Genomic DNA, 24,496 nt, shown 5'->3' on the forward strand with positions numbered 1-24,496 from the left:
GCAAATATTCCTCCTTAACGTCGGTCGAATGACTGGGGTAGGCGGAGCCTAGGAGGGATCATGTGACCAGCTTTGCTGGGCTCTTTGCCATTTCCTGTTGGGGAAGAGAATATCCCACAAGTAAGGATGACGCCGTGGACCGGACACACCGTTGGAGAAAGTAATTTATCAGGTAAACATAAATTCTGTTTTTAAAAAATTTTGTTGGCTTTATCAGATATCTAAATATGCTAATATTATAAGTCTTTTGTAACGTTTATATGATGAATCAGGCTTCCTCTTATCGTTGCGTGCCCTCTTTGGCGTCCAGCTCGTGGGGCACGCAACAATTGGTGGAAGCCGGATTTGTCATCGATATGCTAAAGAAGGTAGGACATGCAGGTGGAGGAATGGCGGTATGTTTAACATAACTAAGAGAGAAAAAAAAAATAAAAAATAAATAAAGCGTCCCTATTTCTCCAACATAGGTGTGTCCGGTCCACGGCGTCATCCTTACTTGTGGGATATTCTCTTCCCCAACAGGAAATGGCAAAGAGCCCAGCAAAGCTGGTCACATGATCCCTCCTAGGCTCCGCCTACCCCAGTCATTCTCTTTGCCGTTGTACAGGCAACATCTCCACGGAGATGGCTTAGAGTTTTTTAGTGTTTAACTGTAGTTTTTCATTATTCAATCAAGAGTTTGTTATTTTCAAATAGTGCTGGTACGTACTATTTACTCAGAAACAGAAAAGAGATGAAGAATTCTGTTTGTATGAGGAAAATGATTTTAGCAACCGTAACTAAAATCCATGGCTGTTCCACACAGGACTGTTGAGAGCAATTAACTTCAGTTGGGGGAACAGTTTGCAGTCCCTTGCTGCTTGAGGTATGACACATTCTAACAAGACGATGTAATGCTGGAAGCTGTCATTTTCCCTATGGGATCCGGTAAGCCATGTTTATTACGATTGTAAATAAGGGCTTCACAAGGGCTTATTTAAACTGTAGACTTTTTCTGGGCTAAATCGATTGATTATTAACACATATTTAGCCTTGAGGAATCATTTTATCTGGGTATTTTGATAATAATATCGGCAGGCACTGTTTTAGACACCTTATTCTTTAGGGGCTTTCCCAAAGCATAGGCAGAGTCTCATTTTCGCGCCGGTGTTGCGCACTTGTTTTTGAGAGGCATGGCATGCAGTCGCATGTGAGAGGAGCTCTGATACTTATAAAAGACTTCTGAAGGCGTCATTTGGTATCGTATTCCCCTTTGGGTTTGGTTGGGTCTCAGCAAAGCAGATACCAGGGACTGTAAAGGGGTTTAAAACTTAAAACGGCTCCGGTTCCGTTATTTTAAGGGTTAAAGCTTCCAAAATTGGTGTGCAATATTTTCAAGGCTTTAAGACGCTGTGGTGAAAATTTGGTGAATTTTGAACAATTCCTTCATGTTTTTTCGCAATTGCAGTAATAAAGTGTGTTCAGTTTAAAATTTAAAGTGACAGTAACGGTTTTATTTTAAAACGTTTTTTGTACTTTCTGATCAAGTTTATGCCTGTTTAACATGTCTGAACTACCAGATAGACTGTGTTCTGAATGTGGGGAAGCCAGAATTCCTATTCATTTAAATAAATGTGATTTATGTGATAATGACAATGATGCCCAAGATGATTCCTCAAGTGAGGGGAGTAAGCATGGTACTGCATCATTCCCTCCTTCGTCTACACGAGTCTTGCCCACTCAGGAGGCCCCTAGTACATCTAGCGCGCCAATACTCCTTACTATGCAACAATTAACGGCTGTAATGGATAATTCTGTCAAAAACATTTTAGCCAAAATGAACCCTTGTCAGCGTAAGCGTGGCTGCTCTGTTTTAGTTACTGAAGAGCATGACGACGCTGATATTAATATCTCTGAAGGACCCCTAACCCAATCTGAGGGGGCCAGGGAGGTTTTGTCTGAGGGAGAAATTACTGATTTAGGGAACATTTCTCAGCAGGCTGAATCTGATGTGATTACATTTAAATTTAAATTGGAACATCTCCGCATTTTGCTTAAGGAGGTATTATCCACTCTGGATGATTGTGAAAATTTAGTCATCCCAGAGAAACTATGTAAAATGGACAAGTTCCTAGAGGTGCCGGGGCTCCCAGAAGCTTTTCCTATACCCAAGCGGGGTGGCGGACATTGTTAATAAAGAATGGGAAAGGCCCGGTATTCCTTTCGTCCCTCCCCCCATATTTAAAAAATTGTTTCCTATGGTCGACCCCAGAAAGGACTTATGGCAGTCAGTCCCCAAGGTCGAGGGAGCGGTTTCTACTTTAAACAAACGCACCACTATTCCCATAGAGGATAGTTGTGCTTTCAAAGATCCTATGGATAAAAAATTAGAAGGTTTGCTTAAAAAGATGTTTGTTCAGCAGGGTTACCTTCTACAACCCATTTCATGCATTGTCCCTGTCACTACTGCCGCATATTTCTGGTTTGATGAACTGCTTAAGGTGCTCGATAGTGACTCTCCTCCTTATGAGGAGATTATGGACAGAATCAATGCTCTCAAATTGGCTAATTCTTTCACTCTAGACGCCTCTTTGCAATTGGCTAAGTTAGCGGCTAAGAACTCTGGGTTTGCTATTGTGGCGCGCAGAGCGCTTTGGTTGAAATCTTGGTCGGCTGATGCGTCTTCCAAGAACAAGCTACTAAACATTCCTTTCAAGGGGAAAACGTTGTTTGGTCCTGACTTGAAGGAGATTATCTCTGATATCACTGGGGGTAAGGGCCACGCCCTTCCTCAGGATCGGCCTTTCAAGGCAAAAAATAGACCTAATTTTCGTCCCTTTCGTAAAAACGGACCAGCCCAAGGTGCTACGTCCTCTAAGCAAGAGGGTAATACTTCTCAGGCCAAGCCAGCTTGGTGACCAATGCAAGGCTGGAACAAAGGAAAGCAGGCCAAAAAACCTGCCACTGCTACCAAGACAGCATGAAATATTGGCCCCCGATCCGGGACCGGATCTGGTGGGGGGCAGACTCTCTCTCTTCGCTCAGGCTTGGGCAAGAGATGTTCTGGATCCTTGGGCGCTAGAAATAGTCTCCCAGGGTTATCTTCTGGAATTCAAGGGACTTCCCCCAAGGGGGAGGTTCCACAGGTCGCAGTTGTCTTCAGACCACATAAAAAGACAGGCGTTCTTACATTGTGTAGAAGACCTGTTAAAAATGGGAGTGATTCATCCTGTTCCATTAAGAGAACAAGGGATGGGGTTCTACTCCAATCTGTTCATAGTTCCCAAAAAAGAGGGAACGTTCAGACCAATCCTAGATCTCAAGATCTTAAACAAATTTCTCAAGGTCCCATCGTTCAAGATGGAAACCATTCGAACTATCCTCCCTTCCATCCAGGAAGGTCAATTCATGACCACGGTGGATTTAAAGGATGCGTATCTACATATTCCTATCCACAAGGAACATCATCGGTTCCTAAGGTTTGCATTCCTGGACAAACATTACCAGTTCGTGGCGCTTCCTTTCGGATTAGCCACTGCTCCAAGGATTTTCACAAAGGTACTAGGGTCCCTTCTAGCGGTGCTAAGACCAAGGGGCATTGCAGTAGTACCTTACCTGGACGACATTCTGATTCAAGCGTCGTCCCTTCCTCAAGCAAAGGCTCACACGGACATTGTCCTGGCCTTTCTCAGATCTCACGGCTGGAAAGTGAACGTGGAAAAGAGTTCTCTATCCCCGTCAACAAGGGTTCCCTTCTTGGGAACAATTATAGACTCCTTAGAAATGAGGATCTTTCTAACAGAGGCCAGAAAAACAAAGCTTCTGGACTCTTGTCGGATACTTCATTCCGTTCCTCTTCCTTCCATAGCTCAGTGCATGGAAGTGATCGGGTTGATGGTGGCGGCGATGGACATAGTTCCTTTTGCGCGCATTCATCTAAGACCATTACAACTGTGCATGCTCAGTCAGTGGAATGGGGACTATACAGACTTGTCTCCGAAGATACAAGTAAATCAGAAGACCAGAGACTCACTCCGTTGGTGGCTGTCCCTGGACAATCTGTCTCAAGGGATGATGTTCCACAGACCAGAGTGGGTCATTGTCACGACCGACGCCAGTCTGATAGGCTGGGGCGCGGTCTGGGGATCCCTGAAAGCTCAGGGTCTTTGGTCTCGGGAAGAATCTCTTCTACCGATAAATATTCTGGAACTGAGAGCGATATTCAATGCTCTCCAGGCCTGGCCCCAGCTTGCGAGGACCAGGTTCATACGGTTTCAATCAGACAACATGACGACTGTTGCGTACATCAACCATCAGGGGGGAACAAGGAGTTCCCTAGCGATGGAAGAAGTAACCAAAATTATTCTTTGGGCGGAGTCTCACTCCTGCCACCTGTCTGCTATCCACATCCCAGGAGTGGAAAATTGGGAAGCGGATTTTCTGAGTCGGCAGACATTGCATCCGGGGGAGTGGGAACTCCATCCGGAAATCTTTGCCCAAGTCACTCACCTGTGGGGCATTCCAGACATGGATCTGATGGCCTCTCGTCAGAACTTCAAAGTTCCTTGCTACGGGGCCAGATCCAGGGATCCCAAGGCGGCTCTAGTGGATGCACTAGTAGCACCTTGGACCTTCAAACTAGCTTATGTGTTCCCGCCATTTCCTCTCATCCCCAGGCTGATAGCCAGGATCAAGCAGGAGAGGGCGTCGGTGATCTTGATAGCTCCTGCGTGGCCACGCAGGACTTGGTATGCAGATCTGGTGAATATGTCATCGGCTCCACCTTGGAAGCTACCTTTGAGACGAGACCTTCTTGTTCAGGGTCCGTTCGAACATCCGAATCTGGTTTCACTCCAGCTGACTGCTTGGAGATTGAACGCTTGATTTTATCGAAGCGAGGATTCTCAGATTCTGTTATCGATACTCTTGTTCAGGCCAGAAAGCCTGTGACTAGAAAGATTTACCACAAAATTTGGAAAAAATATATCTGTTGGTGTGAATCTAAAGGATTCCCTTGGGACAAGGTTAAGATTCCTAGGATTCTATCCTTCCTTCAAGAAGGATTGGAAAAAGGATTATCTGCAAGTTCCCTGAAGGGACAGATTTCTGCCTTGTCGGTATTACTTCACAAAAAGCTGGCAGCTGTGCCAGATGTTCAAGCCTTTGTTCAGGCTCTGGTTAGAATCAAGCCTGTTTACAAACCTTTGACTCCTCCTTGGAGTCTCAATTTAGTTCTTTCAGTTCTTCAGGGGGTTCCGTTTGAACCCTTACATTCCGTTGATATTAAGTTATTATCTTGGAAAGTTTTGTTTTTAGTTGCGATTTCTTCTGCTAGAAGAGTCTCAGAATTATCTGCTCTGCAGTGTTCTCCTCCTTATCTGGTGTTCCATGCAGATAAGGTGGTTTTACGTACTAAACCTGGTTTTCTTCCAAAAGTTGTTTCTAACAAAAACATTAACCAGGAGATTATCGTACCTTCTCTGTGTCCAAAACCAGTTTCAAAGAAGGAACGTTTGTTGCACAATTTGGATGTTGTTCGCGCTCTAAAATTCTATTTAGATGCTACAAAGGATTTTAGACAAACATCTTCCTTGTTTGTTGTTTATTCAGGTAAAAGGAGAGGTCAAAAAGCAACTTCTACCTCTCTCTCTTTTTGGATTAAAAGCATCATCAGATTGGCTTACGAGACTGCCGGACGGCAGCCTCCCGAAAGAATCACAGCTCATTCCACTAGGGCTGTGGCTTCCACATGGGCCTTCAAGAACGAGGCTTCTGTTGATCAGATATGTAGGGCAGCGACTTGGTCTTCACTGCACACTTTTACCAAATTTTACAAGTTTGATACTTTTGCTTCTTCTGAGGCTATTTTTGGGAGAAAGGTTTTGCAAGCCGTGGTGCCTTCCATTTAGGTGACCTGATTTGCTCCCTCCCTTCATCCGTGTCCTAAAGCTTTGGTATTGGTTCCCACAAGTAAGGATGACGCCGTGGACCGGACACACCTATGTTGGAGAAAACAGAATTTATGTTTACCTGATAAATTTCTTTCTCCAACGGTGTGTCCGGTCCACGGCCCGCCCTGGTTTTTTTAATCAGGTCTGATATTTTATTTTCTTTAACTACAGTCACCACGGTACCATATGGTTTCTCCTATGCAAATATTCCTCCTTAACGTCGGTCGAATGACTGGGGTAGGCGGAGCCTAGGAGGGATCATGTGACCAGCTTTGCTGGGCTCTTTGCCATTTCCTGTTGGGGAAGAGAATATCCCACAAGTAAGGATGACGCCGTGGACCGGACACACCGTTGGAGAAAGAAATTTATCAGGTAAACATAAATTCTGTTTTTAAAGGTTACATTTATATTCTGGCCAGTATTGTGTTATATTTCTCTTGTTAAGTGTAGTCAGTCCACAGGTCATCCATTACTTATGGGATTATATCTCTTCCCCAACAGGAAGTTGCAAGAGGATCACCCAAGCAGATCTGCTATATAGCTCCTCCCCTCACATGTCATATCCAGTCATTCTCTTGCAAGCTAACTAAAGATAGGTTGTTGTGAGAGGGCTGTGGTGTTTTTAAACTTAGTTTATTTCTTCAATCAAAAGTTTGTTATTTTAAATGGCACCGGAGTGTGCTGTTTGTTCTCAGGCAGCATTAGAAGAAGAATCTGCCTGCGTTTTCTATGATCTTAGCAGACGTAACTAAGATCCACTGGCTGTTCTCGCACATTCTGAGGAGTGAGGTAACTTCAGAAGAGGGGAATAGCATGCAGGGCCCCCCTGCAAACGAGGTATGTGCAGTAAATTATTTTTCTAAGCAATGGAATTGACTGAGAAATTACTGCTGATACCAATGTAATGTAAGTACAGCCTTAAATGCAGTGGTAGCTACTGGTATTAGGCTGAGGAGTGTGTGTACACTGAAGTATTTTTCTAGGGAATGGAATTTGACTCAGAAAATACTGTTAATACTGAAGTAATGTGTGAGCCTTAACTGCAGTAAAAGCGACTGGTAGCAGGCTTATTAATAACACTTCATAATTTTTAAAATGTATGTTCAAAACGTTTACTGGCATGTTAATCGTTTTTTGTGAGGTACTTGGTGATAAAACTTATTGGGGCATGATTTTTACCACATGGCTAACTTTTGTTTCTGCATAGAAACAGTTAACTGAGCTTCCCCACTGTGTAATATGAGTGGGAGGGGCCTATTTTAGCGCTTTTTTGAGCAGTAAAAATTCAGTCACAATCTTCCTACTTCATCCTCCATGATCCAGGACGTCTCTAGAGAGCTCGGGTCTTCAAAATTCATTTTGAGGGAGGTAATCAGTCACAGCAGACCTGTGACAGTGTGTTTGACTGTGATAAAAACGTTAATTATTAATTTGTTATCCGTTTTTGGGTATTAAGGGGTTAATCATCCATTTGCTGGTGGGTGCAATCCTTTGCTAACTTAATACATTTACTGTGAAAATTTGGTTGCTATAACTAATTTGGTTCATTGTTATTTCAACTGTGACAGCTTTTTGTGCTTCTTAAAGGCACAGTAGCGTTTTTTATATTGCTTGTAAATTTATTTGAAAACTATTTTCCAAGCTTGCTAGTCTCATTGCTAGTCTGTTTAAACATGTCTGACACAGATTAATCTGTTTGTTCACTATGTATGAAGGCCAATGTGGAGCCCCATAGAAAATTGTGCACTAAATGCATTGATATAACTTTGTATAAAAGTCAGTCTTTACATGCAAAGAAATTATCACCAGACAACGAGGGGGAAGTTATGCCGACTAACTCTCCTCACGTGTCAGTACCTTCACCTCCCGCTCAGGAGGTGCGTGATTTTGAGGCGCCAAGTACATCAGGGAGGCCCTTACAAATCACTTTGCAAGACATGGCTACTGTTATGACAGAAGTATTATCTAAATTGCCAGAATTAAGAGGCAAGCGTGATAGCTCTGGGTTAAGGACAGAGCGCGCTGATGATGTGAGAGCCATGTCCGATACTGCGTCACAATTTGCAGAACATGAAGATGGAGAGCTTCATTCTGTGGGTGACGGATCTGATCCAGGGAGACTGGATTCAGAGATTTCTAATTTTAAATTTAAGCTTGAGAACCTCCGCATATTGCTAGGGGAGGTATTAGCGGCTCTGAATGATTGTAACACGGTTGCAATTCCAGAAAAATTATGTAGGTTGGATAGATACTATGCGGTACCGGTGTGTACTGACGTGTTTCCTATACCTAAAAGGCTTACAGAGATTATTAGCAAGGAGTGGGATAGACCCGGTGTGCCTTTTTCCCCTCCTCCCATATTTAGGAAAATGTTTCCTATAGACCCCACCACACGAGACTTATGGCAGACGGTCCTAAGGTGGAGGGAGCGGTTTCTACTTTAGCTAAGCGTACCACTATCCCGGTGGAGGATAGTTGTGCTTTTTCAGAACCAATGGATAAAAAATTAGAAGATTACCTTAAGAAAATGTTTGTTCAACAAGGTTTTATCTTACAGCCCCTTGCATGCATTGCGCCTGTCACTGCTGCGGCGGCATTCTGGTTTGAGTCTCTGGAAGAGGCCATTCGCACAGCTCCATTGGATGAAATTATGAACAAGCTTAAAGCACTTAAGCTAGCTAACGCATTTGTTTCTGATGCCGTCGTACATTTAACCAAACTTACGGCTAAGAACTCCGGATTTGCCATCCAAGCGCGCAGAGCGCTATGGCTTAAATCCTGGTCAGCTGACGTGACTTCTAAATCTAAATTGCTTAATATTCCTTTCAAAGGGCAGACCTTATTCGGGCCCGGAAAGAAATGATCAATGTCATTACGGGAGGTAAGGGCCATGCTCTACCTCAGGACAGGGCCAAATCAAAGGCCAAACAGTCTAATTTTCGTGCCTTTCGTAACCTCAAGGCAGGAGCAGCATCAACTTCCTCCGCTCCAAAACAGGAAGGAGCTGTTGCTCGTTACAGACAGGGCTGGAAAACTATCCAGTCCTGGAACAAGGGCAAGCAGGCCAGAAAACCTGCTGCTGCCCCTAAGACAGCATGAAGAGAGGGCCCCCTATCCGGAAACGGATCTAGGGGGGGCAGACTATCTCTCTTCGCCCAGGCTTGGGCAAGAGATGTCCAGGATCCCTGGGCGTTGGAGATCATATCTCAGGGATATCTTCTGGACTTCAAAGCTTCTCCTCCACAAGGGAGATTTCATCTTTCAAGGTTATCAGCAAACCAAATAAAGAAAGAGGCGTTTCTACGCTGTGTACAAGACCTCTTACTAATGGGGGTAATCCACCCTGTTCCGCGAAAGGAACACGGGCAGGGATTCTATTCAAATCTGTTTGTGGTTCACAAGAAAGAGGGAACCTTCAGACCAATTTTGGTCTTAAAGATCCTAAACAAATTCCTAAGAGTTTCATCATTCAAAATGGAAACTATTCGAACCATCCTACCCATGATCCAAGAGGGTCAGTACATGACCACTGTGGACTTAAAGGATGCCTACCTTCACATACCGATTCACAAGGATCATTATCGGTACCTAAGATTTGCCTTCCTAGACAGGCATTACCAGTTTGTAGCTCTTCCCTTCGGTTTAGCTACGGCTCCAAGAATCTTTACAAAGGTTCTGGGCTCACTTCTGGCGGTACTAAGACCGCGAGGCATAGCGGTGGCTCCGTACCTAGACGACATCCTGATACAAGCGTCAAGTTTTCAAACTGCCAAGTCTCATACAGAGATAGTTCTGGCATTTCTGAGATCGCATGGGTGGAAGGTGAACGTGGAAAAGAGTTCTCTATTGCCACTCACAAGGGTTCCCTTCCTAGGGACTCTTATAGATTCTGTAGAGATGAAAATTTACCTGACGGAGGCCAGGTTATCAAAACTTCTAAATGCTTGCCGTGCCCTTCATTCCATTCCACACCCGTCAGTAGCTCAGTGCATGGAAGTAATCGGCTTAATGGTAGCGGCAATGGACATAGTACCATTTGCGCGACTGCATCTCAGACCGCTGCAATTGTGCACGCTAAGTCAGTGGAATGGGGATTATTCAGATTTGTCCCCTCTACTAAATCTGGACCAAGAGACCAGAGATTCTCTTCTATGGTGGCTTTCTCGGCCCCATCTGTCCAAGGGGATGACCTTTCGCAGGCCAGATTGGACGATTGTAACAACAGACGCCAGCCTTCTAGGTTGGGGCTCAGTCTGGAATTCCCTGAAGGCTCAGGGATCATGGACTCAGGAGGAGAAACTCCTCCCAATAAATATTCTGGAGTTAAGAGCGATATTCAATGCTCTTCTAGCTTGGCCTCAGTTAGCAACTCTGAGGTTCACCAGATTTCAGTCGGACAACATCACGACTGTGGCTTATATCAATCATCAAGGGGGAACCAGGAGTTCCCTAGCGATGTTGGAAGTCTCAAAGATAATTCGCTGGGCAGAGTCTCACTCTTGCCACCTGTCAGCAATCTACATCCCAGGCGTGGAGAACTGGGAGGCGGATTTTCTAAGTCGCCAGACTTTTCATCCGGGGGAGTGGGAACTTCATCCGGAGGTCTTCGCTCAACTGATTCTTCGTTGGGGCGAACCAGATCTGGATCTCATAGCGTCTCGCCAGAACGCCAAGCTTCCTCATTACGGATCCAGGTCCAGGGACCCGGGAGCGGCGCTGATAGATGCTCTAGCAGCCCCTTGGGTTTTCCAGATGGCTTATGTATTTCCACCGTTTCCGCTGCTGCCTCGACTGATTGCCAAGATCAAACAGGAGAGAGCATCAGTGATTCTGATAGCGCCTGCGTGGCCACGCAGGACCTGGTATGCAGACCTAGTGGACATGTCGTCCTGTCCACCATGGTCTCTGCCTCTGAGGCAGGACCTTCTAATTCAGGGTCCTTTCAACCATCCAAATCTAATTTCTCTGAGACTGACTTCATGGAGATTGAACGCTTGATTCTATCAAAGCGTGGCTTCTCGGAGTCGGTTATTGATACCCTCATACAGGCTAGGAAACCTGTTTCCAGAAGAATTTACCATAAGATATGGCGTAAATATTTGTATTGGTGCGAATCCAAGAGTTACTCATGGAGTAAGGTTAGGATTCCTAGGATATTGTCTTTTCTACAAGAGGGTTTAGAAAAGGTCTTATCCGCTAGTTCGTTAAAAGGACAGATTTCTGCTCTGTCTATTCTTCTACACAAGCGTCTGGCAGAAATTCCAGACGTTCAGGCTTTTTGTCAGGCTTTGGCTAGGATTAAGCCTGTGTTTAAGACTGTTGCTCCGCCGTGGAGCTTAAACTTAGTTCTTAATATCCTGCAAGGCGTTCCATTTGAACCCCTTCATTCCATTGATATTAAGCTGTTATCTTGGAAAGTTCTGTTTTTGATGGCTATTTCCTCGGCTCGAAGAGTCTCTGAGTTATCTGCCTTACATTGTGATTCTCCTTATCTGATTTTTCATTCAGACAAGGTAGTTCTGCGTACTAAACCTGGGTTCTTACCTAAGGTAGTTTCTAACAGGAATATCAATCAAGAGATTGTTGTTCCATCTTTGTGTCCTAACCCTTCTTCAAAGAAGGAACGACTTTTGCATAATCTGGACGTAGTCCGTGCCCTGAAGTTCTATTTGCAGGCAACTAAAGATTTTCGTCAAACGTCTTCCCTGTTTGTCGTTTACTCTGGACAGAGGAGAGGTCAAAAGGCTTCGGCCACCTCTCTCTCTTTTTGGCTTCGTAGCATAATACGTTTAGCCTATGAGACTGCTGGACAGCAGCCTCCTGAAAGAATTACAGCTCATTCTACTAGAGCTGTGGCTTTCACCTGGGCCTTTAAAAATGAGGCTTCTGTTGAACAAATTTGCAAGGCTGCGACTTGGTCTTCACTTCACACTTTTTCAAAGTTTTACAAATTTGACACTTTTGCTTCTTCGGAGGCTATTTTTGGGAGAAAGGTACTTCAGGCAGTGGTTCCCTCCGTTTAAAGTTCCTGCCTTGTCCCTCCCTTCATCCGTGTACTTTAGCTTTGGTATTAGTATCCCATAAGTAATGGATGACCCGTGGACTGACTACACTTAACAAGAGAAAACATAATTTATGCTTACCTGATAAATTTATTTCTCTTGTAGTGTAGTCAGTCCACGGCCCGCCCTGTCTTTTAAGGCAGTTCAAAATGTTTTAATTTAACTCCAGTCACCACTGCACCCTATGGTTTCTCCTTTCTCGTCTTGTTTCGGTCGAATGACTGGATATGACATGTGAGGGGAGGAGCTATATAGCAGATCTGCTTGGGTGATCCTCTTGCAACTTCCTGTTGGGGAAGAGATATAATCCCATAAGTAATGGATGACCCGTGGACTGACTACACTACAAGAGAAATAAATTTATCAGGTAAGCATAAATTATGTTTTTACATTCACTTTAAGGTCACAGCTTTATTTACTCACAAACCCTTACTTGGTTTAAAATTGAATAATGCATGCAGCACATATATTTCCTAGTAGTAGATAAATTGCTAGCTCTGCAGCCAAGCATACCATCCTGTCTACTTAAGTTGCTTTCACTCTGTTAGCCTGTTCTACATTTCTGTGAGGTTTAAGTTACAATAATAGTTCAGCTGGTAAAAGAAAAATAACAAAAACAGTTAAAAAAGTTACTTCTGTGAAATTTTAGTCATTCCCCAATAGCAAAACTTTTTTTTTAAGATCTTACTTTACTTCATTTTAATGAAACCATGGAATTTTATTAGATAAAATGTGTGCTTGTTTTTAAGGTGATGAGAATGATTTGTAGATGTAAGAAGTTACAGGCATAATGCCATTCTGCTTGATCATTTTCTAATTAAGGGTATATTTGATTTTGACACATCTGACACTTGCTTTTTTTGCAGGATGTGCCTCCACTCAAAACTTTCATGGAACATCCACTAGCCCAAAGATGGGACAGCATCCCTATTCTCTGGATCCTGACATTTTCACCAAACTTATGATGGAAAAAACTCACAGTTTGCCTGCACACCACCCTGTGGATAAAGGCTTAGATCACAAGCCAGACCCCTTTGCTACCAGTCCAGGAGAAAGGTACTCTGTACACCGTCCCAGTAATCGAACTGCTGTTCCCAGGCAGCAAGGGACATCCCTGGGTGAGCCCCATGCTTTAAGGAACTGTCAAATACCATCAAATGGTAGTTATGAGATGTATCCCAGGACTCAACAAGCCATATCCCATGAGCTGTGCTCTATCTCTTTTACACAACCTAAGTCTTCCCAAAACCGATTGACATACCCTTCGTGCAGTCAGGAACTTCAAAATTTGTCCCCCAAGTCCTTGCCTCTAAGCTCTTGTAGTTTTGTGCCAGGTGGCACCTTCCCCAGAACACTAGATGAATCTTCTCAGGGTCCACGACGGCCATTTGCCTTCCCTGAAAAGGATCCACTTGGCATTTTGGACTCCAGCTATTGCAGGCCACCTAGTCCAAAGCATCACCCACTGAACTCTCCACCACCCATCCATTCTCAGGTTCCTATAATGAACCCACACCCACTTTCTGATCATAATCCTGGAAATCGCTGTTCTCCAGTGGTTTCTACACACTACTCTGCATTCTCTAGGGGGGGAGTTCTGACATCTCCTTCCACTACTAGGTCATCGATGTCCTCCATTTCCTCTCCAGCTGGCAGTGTTGAACCATCCCCTCAGCGTTCTCGCCACTCCTCTGCTTCATCTGAGCACTTCCCTGGCCCTTGTAGGTCAAGTTCTAGATCTCCACGGCCTGTTGACTCTCCTAAACGCTCTGTTCCCCCTAGTCCAAAAGCAATACTTGAAGGCCTTCCTCCATTAGGTCAGAGTCACCTGGGATCCTCCTCAAATGCCAGCCATGCCTTAACCCACCAAAGCAATAAAACAACACCACCTGTGTCTTTGGGAGCAGCACAAGGATTATTGGGTTTTCCCCTTGGATGCATTTTAGGCCAGCAAACTAATGCCTCCTTTCCAGCCAGTAGCCTTCTTACAGCAGCCGCCAAGGCTCAAATGGCAAATCAAACCAAACCAGAAGCCACCGCCCCAAGCACTTTACCAAGTCGGCTGCTGAACCCAAACACCTTGCTTTCCACTGCTGGCACACACGAATGTCGGGGAATCCCTAGCAGGACTTCCTCCCAGAGAAAAGATGTAATGATGAAGCGTAAAAGACAGAGGAATTCTCCAGGCCTTGATATTAGTCCACATGATACTAGTGGGCAGTTACTTCCACCCACTAGTCCTAGTGGACATGCTAAATTTAACCCTGGCATATCTAAACTGGCAGGGATTGGGGTACTGCTTGAAGATGATGTGGGAAAATCCAAAGTTTTTCATTCACACTTAGCTGCTGGTCATACCCTCTTATCTACTCAAACATCTAACCCATCAGTTGTGGAATCCCCAAGCCAAAGCAAAAATCCCAGCCTCTCACCTGCTTCCCAGGACCTCAGCAGCCATCTTCTTGGCCTTGTAGGACAGCTAGTCCAGACAGCTACAGAGCAGAACTCAGGGACTACATTACCACTGAAGTTACCTTCAACCCCCATTGTAACAAATCCTGGTGTGTATGACAATGTCTACAGTTGTTTTATATTAATGTCTTGTTTCCTGCTTTTTTTCTGTAGACATTACAACTAAACCTCACTTTATTTCATCATCATCTATGCTGCTTACAATGCTTTTCTTAGTCATTATAGTTATAATTAAACAATTTTTCATGTATTCATTTATTTTTCTTTCTTTTTGTTTTAGCTTCTTCAACTTTTCGACCCAACCAATCCCCGGTTGCAAAGGCCTCACCTGCTCCCAGCCTGGCTCCGAGCAACAACAGTGAAGGCAGCAGTGAGTTACAGTGCCCACTGGGCCCTGCTGGAGACGGCTTTTCCTTCTTGGGCCAGGAGCAGGTCCTGCCATTTGCTGCTTCCCCTGCTCTGTTGAACTTAGCACTGCTGGGGTCATTGCCACTCTCCCTCAGCTTGAACCAGCACCAACAGCTTCTGAATCAAGGTCTGTTCAATTTGCTATCTTCATCTTTGCTGGGTAATGCAGACCTTGGCCTCCTGGGGCTCCAGAACCCACCTCTAGCCTTGCCTTCAGCTGTGGGAGACCCAGAGAGCAACGCTCTTCAGACTTTGCTAATGGCATCTCTTTTACATAACCCCCTATTACCATTGGGGGGGCTTGGACTTCCACAACTTGACATATCACAGCAGAACCAACAACAAAGCAACCTCCTGTCATCTTTAGCTCCACTTTTGGACTCTCTATCCACAGCACCAACTGACACAACTGAGAAAACCGAAGCTCCCTTAGCCGTGCCTGAGAATTTCACGGACAATTCGCTCCAGTCACTACTCTTCCCTCCTGTCTCTGCCTCATCTGCTCTTTTGGCACTAAACTCAGCACTTCTGGCTGCCAGTCTTGGGGCTGTTGACTCATCCACCTGCCAAGGACAGGTAACTAAGTAGGACATTTCAGTGCAAATACATTTATTTGGGGAAGTGTAAATAAAGAGTTGTGAAACTGCATACTTTAATGCAGGAATGCATACGCTTTTCACAGGAGTGAGACAAATTTGACTTATTTACCTATTAGAAGCAGTGAACAAAATATATATATTTTTTTTCACATATACACACACATATATATATATATAAATTTATTTATATCGGGGTGAATTTGTTTTAAATTAAATTGTTTAACATCATAGTTTTCATTTTTAGAATAATAACTTTTCAGATTATTTTTCCAGTTATATCAGACCATTACTTATTTGGTTATATATAATTAGATATGAATATATAGATCATTGAAATTATTTGGAGGTGAACTATCTCCAGTTTAATAGGTTAATCATTCATATTTGCTCAACTTTTCAGCTGTACTTTATTGGAAGGAGAAAAATGATTACTTTAACAATAACCATTCCCTTAATATTAAGAATTTAAATAGTTATATTTAACTACAATAACATTATATTTAATTTGTAATGCTTGCCCCTCCCTCCTCACGTGCCGTGAAGAAGGGACATGTTTTTTCTGCAGATACAAATTCACATTTTTGAGAACTACAAAACCAATAATATGGGATATCAAGCTAGAAAAATAACCCAAAATAATGTGACAAAAACCTCTGGGAGAGCATGAGATTGTGAATAGAATCATTAAATTTATTTTTTCAAAAATCTGATTTAAATAACAAAACTCAGATTATTTTTTACATTTTTTTTTTATTAAAAACAATCATTGATTTTTATCCACCCTGATATATATGTTGTGTTATTCAAGTGACGTTTCCCGCGTTTACATCATGTATATATTCTGGTTTCCTAGATTTATTCATTCATTATTATTATTTTCAGATAGAGCATGCGATTTTAATCAACTTTCGAATTTACTCCTATTAGCAAATTTTCTTCGTTCTCTTGTCATCTTTATTTGAAAATCATGAATGTAAATCTTAGCAGCCAGCCCATTTTAGGTTCTGCGCCATGGATAGTGCTTGCTTATTGGAGGCTGACATTTACCCACCAATAAGCAAGCACAACCCAGGTTCTCAACCAAAAATGGGCCGGCTCCTATGCATCAAATTCCTGCTTTGTAAATAAAGATAGTAAGAGAACATAAACAAATTAATAATAGGAGTAAATTAGAAAGTTGATTAAAATGTCATGATCTATTTGAATCATTAAAAAAAGATATTCATTAACTTTACCACATCTTATAGCTATCTTTACATAGGCGAGTAATAGCTTGTCAGTGTGCTGGAAACAACTGCATCATGGCTTCTCTTCCTAGTCAAACAAATGCTGTTTTGACAATCTTGTTTAGAGGTTCTATGTTTAGAAAAATACAGTGTGTACTTGTATGTATACTACAGTACAGGCTAATTTGTCTTTGCAGTAGCTGTGTGTGCAATTATATTAAAGGGGGAAAATTATATTTGCTATTAGAGCTAGGGTACACTTAAAGGGACATAAACCTCCTGTTTTTATATGCAGAGAAAATATCAGCGATTAAGCATGGTGCTGAAAAAGATTTAAAATAATAATACAAATATAATATAAACATTTTAAACATCTGCAGTCTTTGAGCACACATTCCTAACCCCCTGCATTGGCCAATTAAATATAGATATATAGGAGCTGTGTAGAAAGTTGTAGCTCAGGGTCATGAATCCTGCAGGATGCACTTCAGCCTCTCTCAGGGAAGTGTAAAAAACACAATTAAAATGGTTACAGGCAAAATGAATTATAGAACTATGTTGCAAAGTATTTACTATTCATAATTAAGGGGGCATTATAGTAGCAAAGAATAACCTGCTCTAGTTCATATAAGAAACTACCACTGAGCCAATCAGCAGCACTCGGCTTGTGTGACCAACGCTAGTGATTGGGTCTGTGGCATTTTGCGCTCAAACACCAACAATTAAAGGGACACTAAACCCAATTTTCTTTCATGTAATTAGCAAGAGTCCATGAGCTAGTGACGTATGGGATATACATTCCTACCAGGAGGGGCAAAGTTTCCCAAACCTCAAAATGCCTATAAATACACCCCTCACCACACCCACAATTCAGTTTTTACAAACTTTGCCTCCGATGGAGGTGGTGAAGTAAGTTTGTGCTAGATTCTACGTTGATATGCGCTCCGCAGCAAGTTGGAGCCCGGTTTTCCTCTCAGCGTGCAGTGAATGTCAGAGGGATGTGAAGAGAGTATTGCCTATTTGAATGCAGTGATCTCCTTCTACGGGGTCTATTTCATAGGTTCTCTGTTATCGGTCGTAGAGTTTCATCTCTTACCTCCCTTTTCAGATCGACGATATACTCTTATATATACCATTACCTCTGCTGATTCTCGTTTCAGTACTGGTTTGGCTTTCTACAAACATGTAGATGAGTGTCCTGGGGTAAGTAAATCTTATTTTCTGTGACACTCTAAGCTATGGTTGGGCACTTTGTTTATAAAGTTCTAAATATATGTATTCAAACATTTATTTGCCTTGACTCAGAATGTTCAACTTTCCTTATTTTTCAGACAGTCAGTTTCATATTTGGGATAATGCATTTGAATTAATCATTTTTTTCTTACCTTCAAAAATTTGACTCTTTTTTTCCTGTGGGCTGTTAGGCTCGCGGGGGCTGAAAATGCTTCATTTTATTGCGTCATTCTTGGCGCAGACTTTTTTGGCGCAAAAATTCTTTTCCGTTTCCGGCGTCATACGTGTCGCCGGAAGTTGCGTCATTTTTTTGACGTTATTTTGCGCCAAAGATGTCGGCGTTCCGGATGTGGCGTCATTTTGGCGCCAAAAGCATTTAGGCGCCAAATAATGTGGGCGTCTGATTTGGCGCTACAAAATATGGGCGTTGCTTTTATCTCCACATTATTTAAGTCTCATTTTTTATTGCTTCTGGTTGCTAGAAGCTTGTTCTTTGGCATTCTTTCCCATTCCTGAAACTGTCATTTAAGGAATTTGATCAATTTTGCTTTATATGTTGTTTTTTCTCTTACATATTGCAAGATGTCTCACGTTGCATCTGAGTCAGAAGATACTACAGGAAAATCGCTGTCTAGTGCTGGATCTACCAAAGCTAAGTGTATCTGCTGTAAACTTTTGGTAGCTATTTCTCTGGCTGTTGTTTGTATTGATTGTCATGACAAACTTGTTAAAGCAGATAATATTTCCTTTAGTAATGTACCATTGCCTGTTGCAGTTCCCTCAACATCTAAGGTGCAGAATGTTCCTGATAACATAAGAGATTTTGTTTCTGAATCCATAAAGAAGGCTATGTCTGTTATTTCTCCTTCTAGTAAACATAAAAAATCTTTTAAAACTTCTCTCCCTACAGATGAATTTTTAAATGAACATCATCATTCTGATTCTGATGACTCTTCTGGTTCAGAGGATTCTGTCTCAGAGGTCGATGCTGATAAATCTTCATATTTATTTAAAATGGAATTTATTCGTTCTTTACTTAAAGAAGGATTCTGGTTCTCTTGATACTAATTCTAAACGTTTGGATAAGGTATTTAAAGCTCCTGTGGTTATTCCAGAAGTTTTTCCTGTTCCTAATGCTATTTCTGCAGTAATTTCCAAAGAATGGGATAAATTGGGTAATTCATTTACTCCTTCTAAACGTTTCAAGCAATTATATCCTGTGCCGTCTGACAGATTAGAATTTTGGGACAAAATCCCTAAAGTTGATGGGGCTATTTCTACCCTTGCTAAACGTACTACTATTCCTACGTCAGATGGTACTTCGTTTAAGGATCCTTTAGATAGGAAAATTGAATCCTTTCTAAGAAAAGCTTATCTGTGTTCAGGTAATCTTCTTAGACCTGCTATATCTTTGGCTGATGTTGCTGCAGCTTCAACTTTTTGGTTGGAAACTTTAGCGCAACAAGTAACACATCATGATTCTCATGATATTATTATTCTTCTTCAGCATGCTAATAATTTTATCTGTGATGCCATTTTTGATATTATCAGAGTTGATGTCAGGTTTATGTCTCTAGCTATTTTAGCTAGAAGAGCTTTATGGCTTAAAACTTGGAATGCTGATATGGCTTCTAAATCAACTCTACTTTCTATTTCTTTCCAGGGTAACAAATTATTTGGTTCTCAGTTGGATTCTATTATTTCAACTGTTACTGGTGGGAAAGGAACTTTTTTACCACAGGATAAAAAATCTAAAGGTAAAAACAGGGCTAATAATCGTTTTCGTTCCTTTCGTTTCAACAAAGAACAAAAGCCTGATCCTTCATCCTCAGGAGCAGTTTCAGTTTGGAAACCATCTCCAGTCTGGAATAAATCCAAGCCAGCTAGAAAGGCAAAGCCTGCTTCTAAGTCCACATGAAGGTGCGGCCCTCATTCCAGCTCAGCTGGTAGGGGGCAGGTTACGTTTTTTCAAGGAAATTTGGATCAATTCTGTTCACAATCTTTGGATTCAGAACATTGTTTCAGAAGGGTACAGAATTGGTTTCAAGATGAGACCTCCTGCAAAGAGATTTTTTCTTTCCCGTGTCCCAGTAAATCCAGTAAAAGCTCAAGCATTTCTGAATTGTGTTTCAGATCTAGAGTTGACTGGAGTAATTATGCCAGTTCCAGTTCCGGAACAGGGGATGGGGTTTTATTCAAATCTCTTCATTGTACCAAAGAAGGAGAATTCCTTCAGACCAGTTCTGGATCTAAAAATATTGAATCGTCATGTAAGAATACCAACGTTCAAGATGGTAACTGTAAGGACTATCTTGCCTTTTGTTCAGCAAGGGAATTATATGTCCACAATAGATTTACAGGATGCATATCTGCATATTCCGATTCATCCAGATCATTATCAGTTCTTGAGATTCTATTTTCTGGACAAGCATTACCAGTTTGTGGCTCTGCCGTTTGGCCTAGCTACAGCTCCAAGAATTTTTACAAAGGTTCTCGGTGCCCTTCTGTCTGTAATCAGAGAACAGGGTATTGTGGTATTTCCTTATTTGGACGATATCTTGGTACTTGCTCAGTCTTTACATTTAGCAGAATCTCATACGAATCGACTTGTGTTGTTTCTTCAAGATCATGGTTGGAGGATCAATTTACCAAAAAGTTCATTGATTCCTCAGACAAGGGTAACCTTTCTGGGTTTCCAGATGGATTCAGTGTCCATGACTCTGTCTTTAACAGACAAGAGACGTCTAAAATTAATTACAGCTTGTCGAAACCTTCAGTCACAATCATTCCCTTCTGTAGCCTTATGCATGGAAATTCTAGGTCTTATGACTGCTGCATCGGACGCGATCCCCTTTGCTCGTTTTCACATGCGACCTCTTCAGCTCTGTATGCTGAATCAATGGTGCAAGGATTACACAAAGATATCTCAATTAATATCTTTAAAACCGATTGTTCGACACTCTCTAACGTGGTGGACAGATCACCATCGTTTAATTCAGGGGGCTTCTTTTGTGCTTCCGACCTGGACTGTAATTTCAACAGATGCAAGTCTCACAGGTTGGGGAGCTGTGTGGGGATCTCTGACGGCACAAGGAGTTTGGGAATCTCAGGAGGTGAGATTACCGATCAATATTTTAGAACTCCGTGCAATTTTCAGAGCTCTTCAGTTTTGGCCTCTTCTGAAGAGAGAATCGTTCATTTGTTTTCAGACAGACAATGTCACAACTGTGGCATACATCAATCATCAAGGAGGGACTCACAGTCCTCTGGCTATGAAAGAAGTATCTCAAATTTTGGTTTGGGCGGAATCCAGCTCCTGTCTAATCTCTGCGGTTCATATCCCAGGTATAGACAATTAGGAAGCGGATTATCTCAGTCGCCAAACGTTGCATCCGGGCGAATGGTCTCTTCACCCAGAGGTATTTCTTCAGATTGTTCAAATGTGGGAACTTCCAGAAATAGATCTGATGGCGTCTCATCTAAACAAGAAACTTCCCAGGTATCTGTCCAGATCCCGGGATCCTCAGGCGGAGGCAGTGGATGCATTATCACTTCCTTGGAAGTATCATCCTGCCTATATCTTTCCGCCTCTAGTTCTTCTTCCAAGAGTAATCTCCAAGATTTTGAAGGAATGCTCGTTTGTTCTGCTGGTAGCTCCGGCATGGTCTCACAGGTTTTGGTATGCGGATCTTGTCCGGATGGCCTCTTGCCAACCGTGGACTCTTCCGTTAAGACCAGACCTTCTGTCTCAAGGTCCTTTTTTCCATCAGGATCTGAAATCCTTAAATTTAAAGGTATGGAGATTGAACGCTTGATTCTTGGTCACAGAGGTTTCTCTGACTCTGTGATTAATACTATGTTACAGGCTCATAAATCTGTATCTAGAGAGATATATTATAGAGTCTGGAAGACTTATATTTCTTGGTGTCTTTCTCATCATTTTTCTTGGCATTCTTTTAGAATACCGAGAATATTACAGTTTCTTCAGGATGGTTTAGATAAGGGTTTGTCTGCAAGTTCCTTGAAAGGACAAATCTCTGCTCTTTCTGTTCTTTTTCACAGAAAGATTGCTATTCTTCCTGATATTCATTGTTTTGTACAAGCTTTGGTTCGTATAAAGCCTGTCATTAAGTCAATTTCTCCTCCTTGGAGTTTGAATTTGGTTCTGGGGGCTCTACAAGCTCCTCCATTTGAACCTATGCATTCATTGGACATTAAATTACTTTCTTGGAAAGTTTTGTTCCTTTTGGCCATCTCTTCTGCCAGAAGAGTTTCTGAATTATCTGCTCTTTCTTGTGAGTCTCCTTTTCTGATTTTTCATCAGGATAAGGCGGTGTTGCGAACTTCTTTTGAATTTTTACCTAAAGTTGTGAATTCCAACAACATTAGTAGAGAAATTGTGGTTCCTTCATTATGTCCTAATCCTAAGAATTCTAAGGAGAAATCGTTGCATTCTTTGGATGTTGTTAGAGCTTTGAAATATTATGTTGAAGCTACTAAATCTTTCCGAAAGACTTCTAGTCTATTTGTTATCTTTTCCGGTTCTAGAAAAGGCCAGAAAGCTTCTGCCATTTCTTTGGCATCTTGGTTGAAATCTTTAATTCATCTTGCCTATGTTGAGTCGGGTAAAACTCCGCCTCAGAAAATTACTGCTCATTCTACTAGGTCAGTTTCTACTTCCTGGGCGTTTAGGAATGAAGCTTCGGTTGATCAGATTTGCAAAGCAGCAACTTGGTCCTCTTTGCATACTTTTACTAAATTCTACCATTTTGATGTATTTTCTTCTTCTGAAGCAGTTTTTGGTAGAAAAGTACTTCAGGCAGCGGTTTCAGTTTGAATCTTCTGCTTATGTTTTTCATTAAACTTTATTTTGGGTGTGGATTATTTTCAGCAGGAATTGGCTGTCTTTATTTTGTCCCTCCCTCTCTAGTGACTCTTGTGTGGAAAGATCCACATCTTGGGTAGTCATTATCCCATACGTCACTAGCTCATGGACTCTTGCTAATTACATGAAAGAGAACATAATTTATGTAAGAACTTACCTGATAAATTCATTTCTTTCATATTAGCAAGAGTCCATGAGGCCCGCCCTTTTTTTGTGGTGGTTATGATTTTGTATAAAGCACAATTATTCCAATTCCTTATTTTATATGCTTTCGCACTTTTTTATCACCCCACTTCTTGGCTATTCGTTAAACTGAATTGTGGGTGTGGTGAGGGGTGTATTTATAGGCATTTTGAGGTTTGGGAAACTTTGCCCCTCCTGGTAGGAATGTATATCCCATACGTCACTAGCTCATGGACTCTTGCTAATATGAAAGAAATGAATTTATCAGGTAAGTTCTTACATAAATTATGTTTTTTTCTTTCATGATTCAGAAAGAGCATGCAATTTTAATCAACTTTGTAATTTACTCCTATTATACATTTTTCTTTCTATCTTTATTTGTAAAACAGAAATGTAAAGCTTAGGAGCTGGCCCATTTTAGGTTCAGCACCCTGGATAGCGCTTGCTTTATTGGTGGCTACATTTAGTCACCAAGTAAGCAAGCATAACCCAGGTTCTGAACTAAAAATGGGCCAGCTCCTAAAGATAGCAAGAGAACGAAGAAAAAAATATAATAGGAGTAAAATAGAAAGTTGCTTAAAATTGCATGCTCTATCTGAATCATTAAAGAAAAAAATTGGGTTTAGTGTCCCTTTAAACATGTGTTTGCCGTTCGATAGTGATAAAATAACATCCTCTTTAACAAATGAAAGCATGTAACTTTTCATTACAAGGATCCTTAACATTTCAAAGTAGGAGTTTATTTCCCTTTAACTCTAACAGACAATATATAAACAGGCTTTCAGTGTTTTATAAAACGTATGTTTTTTATTAATGCAGAACGCCATCAGTACAACCTCTGCTGCATCTGCCTCCATTACCACAACCACTAACTCTGCCTTACCAGAGGGGAAATCTACATCCGATCCACACAGCCCATTCCATCTCCAGCAATCACAGGCTCCCACTGGCCGGCTTAACTCTCTGATGCCACCTCTGCTTAACCCTCTGCTTACTGCTGGATTGTTAGGTAAGATTCTAATTTAGGCTGCAACCTGTTTGATAAATTTTCTTGAAGGGACAGTCAACACCAGAATTTTTGTTGTTTTAAAAGATAAATTATACCTTAATTACCCATTCCCCAGTTTTGCATAACCAACACCGTTATAATACACGTTTTACCTCTGTAATTACCTTGTTTCTAAACATCTGCAGACTGCCCCTTATTTCAGTTCTTTTGACAGACTTGCATTTTAGCCAATCAGTGCCCACTCCTCTGTAAATTGATGTGAATGAGTTCAATATTATCTATATGAAACACATGAACTAACGCCCTCTAGTGGTCAAAATGCATTCAGCTTAGAGGCGGCTTTCAAGATCTTAGAAATTAGCATATGAACCTCCTAGGTTTAGCTTTCAAATAAAAATACCAAGAGAACAAAGCAAAATTGGTGATAAAACTAAATTGGAAAGTTCTTAAAAATGACATGCCCTCTTTCAATCATGAAAGTTGTTTTTT

At 41.8% G+C, this 24,496-nt stretch overlaps 1 protein-coding gene across 1 annotated transcript in view; it reads left to right on the forward strand.

Moving 5' to 3' along the window:
* The window catches only part of MBD6 (methyl-CpG binding domain protein 6), a 358,975-nt gene that overhangs the window by 215,793 nt on the left and 118,686 nt on the right, over positions 1–24,496 (forward strand). The window contains exons 7-9 of the mRNA XM_053708189.1: positions 12,859–14,553; positions 14,745–15,448; positions 23,818–24,007. Coding sequence (XP_053564164.1) covers positions 12,859–14,553; positions 14,745–15,448; positions 23,818–24,007 — 2,589 coding nt within the window. The remainder of the gene's footprint in view (positions 1–12,858; positions 14,554–14,744; positions 15,449–23,817; positions 24,008–24,496) is intronic.

Source organism: Bombina bombina, chromosome 3 (genome assembly GCF_027579735.1).
Source record: "Bombina bombina isolate aBomBom1 chromosome 3, aBomBom1.pri, whole genome shotgun sequence".
Lineage (NCBI taxonomy): Eukaryota > Metazoa > Chordata > Amphibia > Anura > Bombinatoridae > Bombina > Bombina bombina.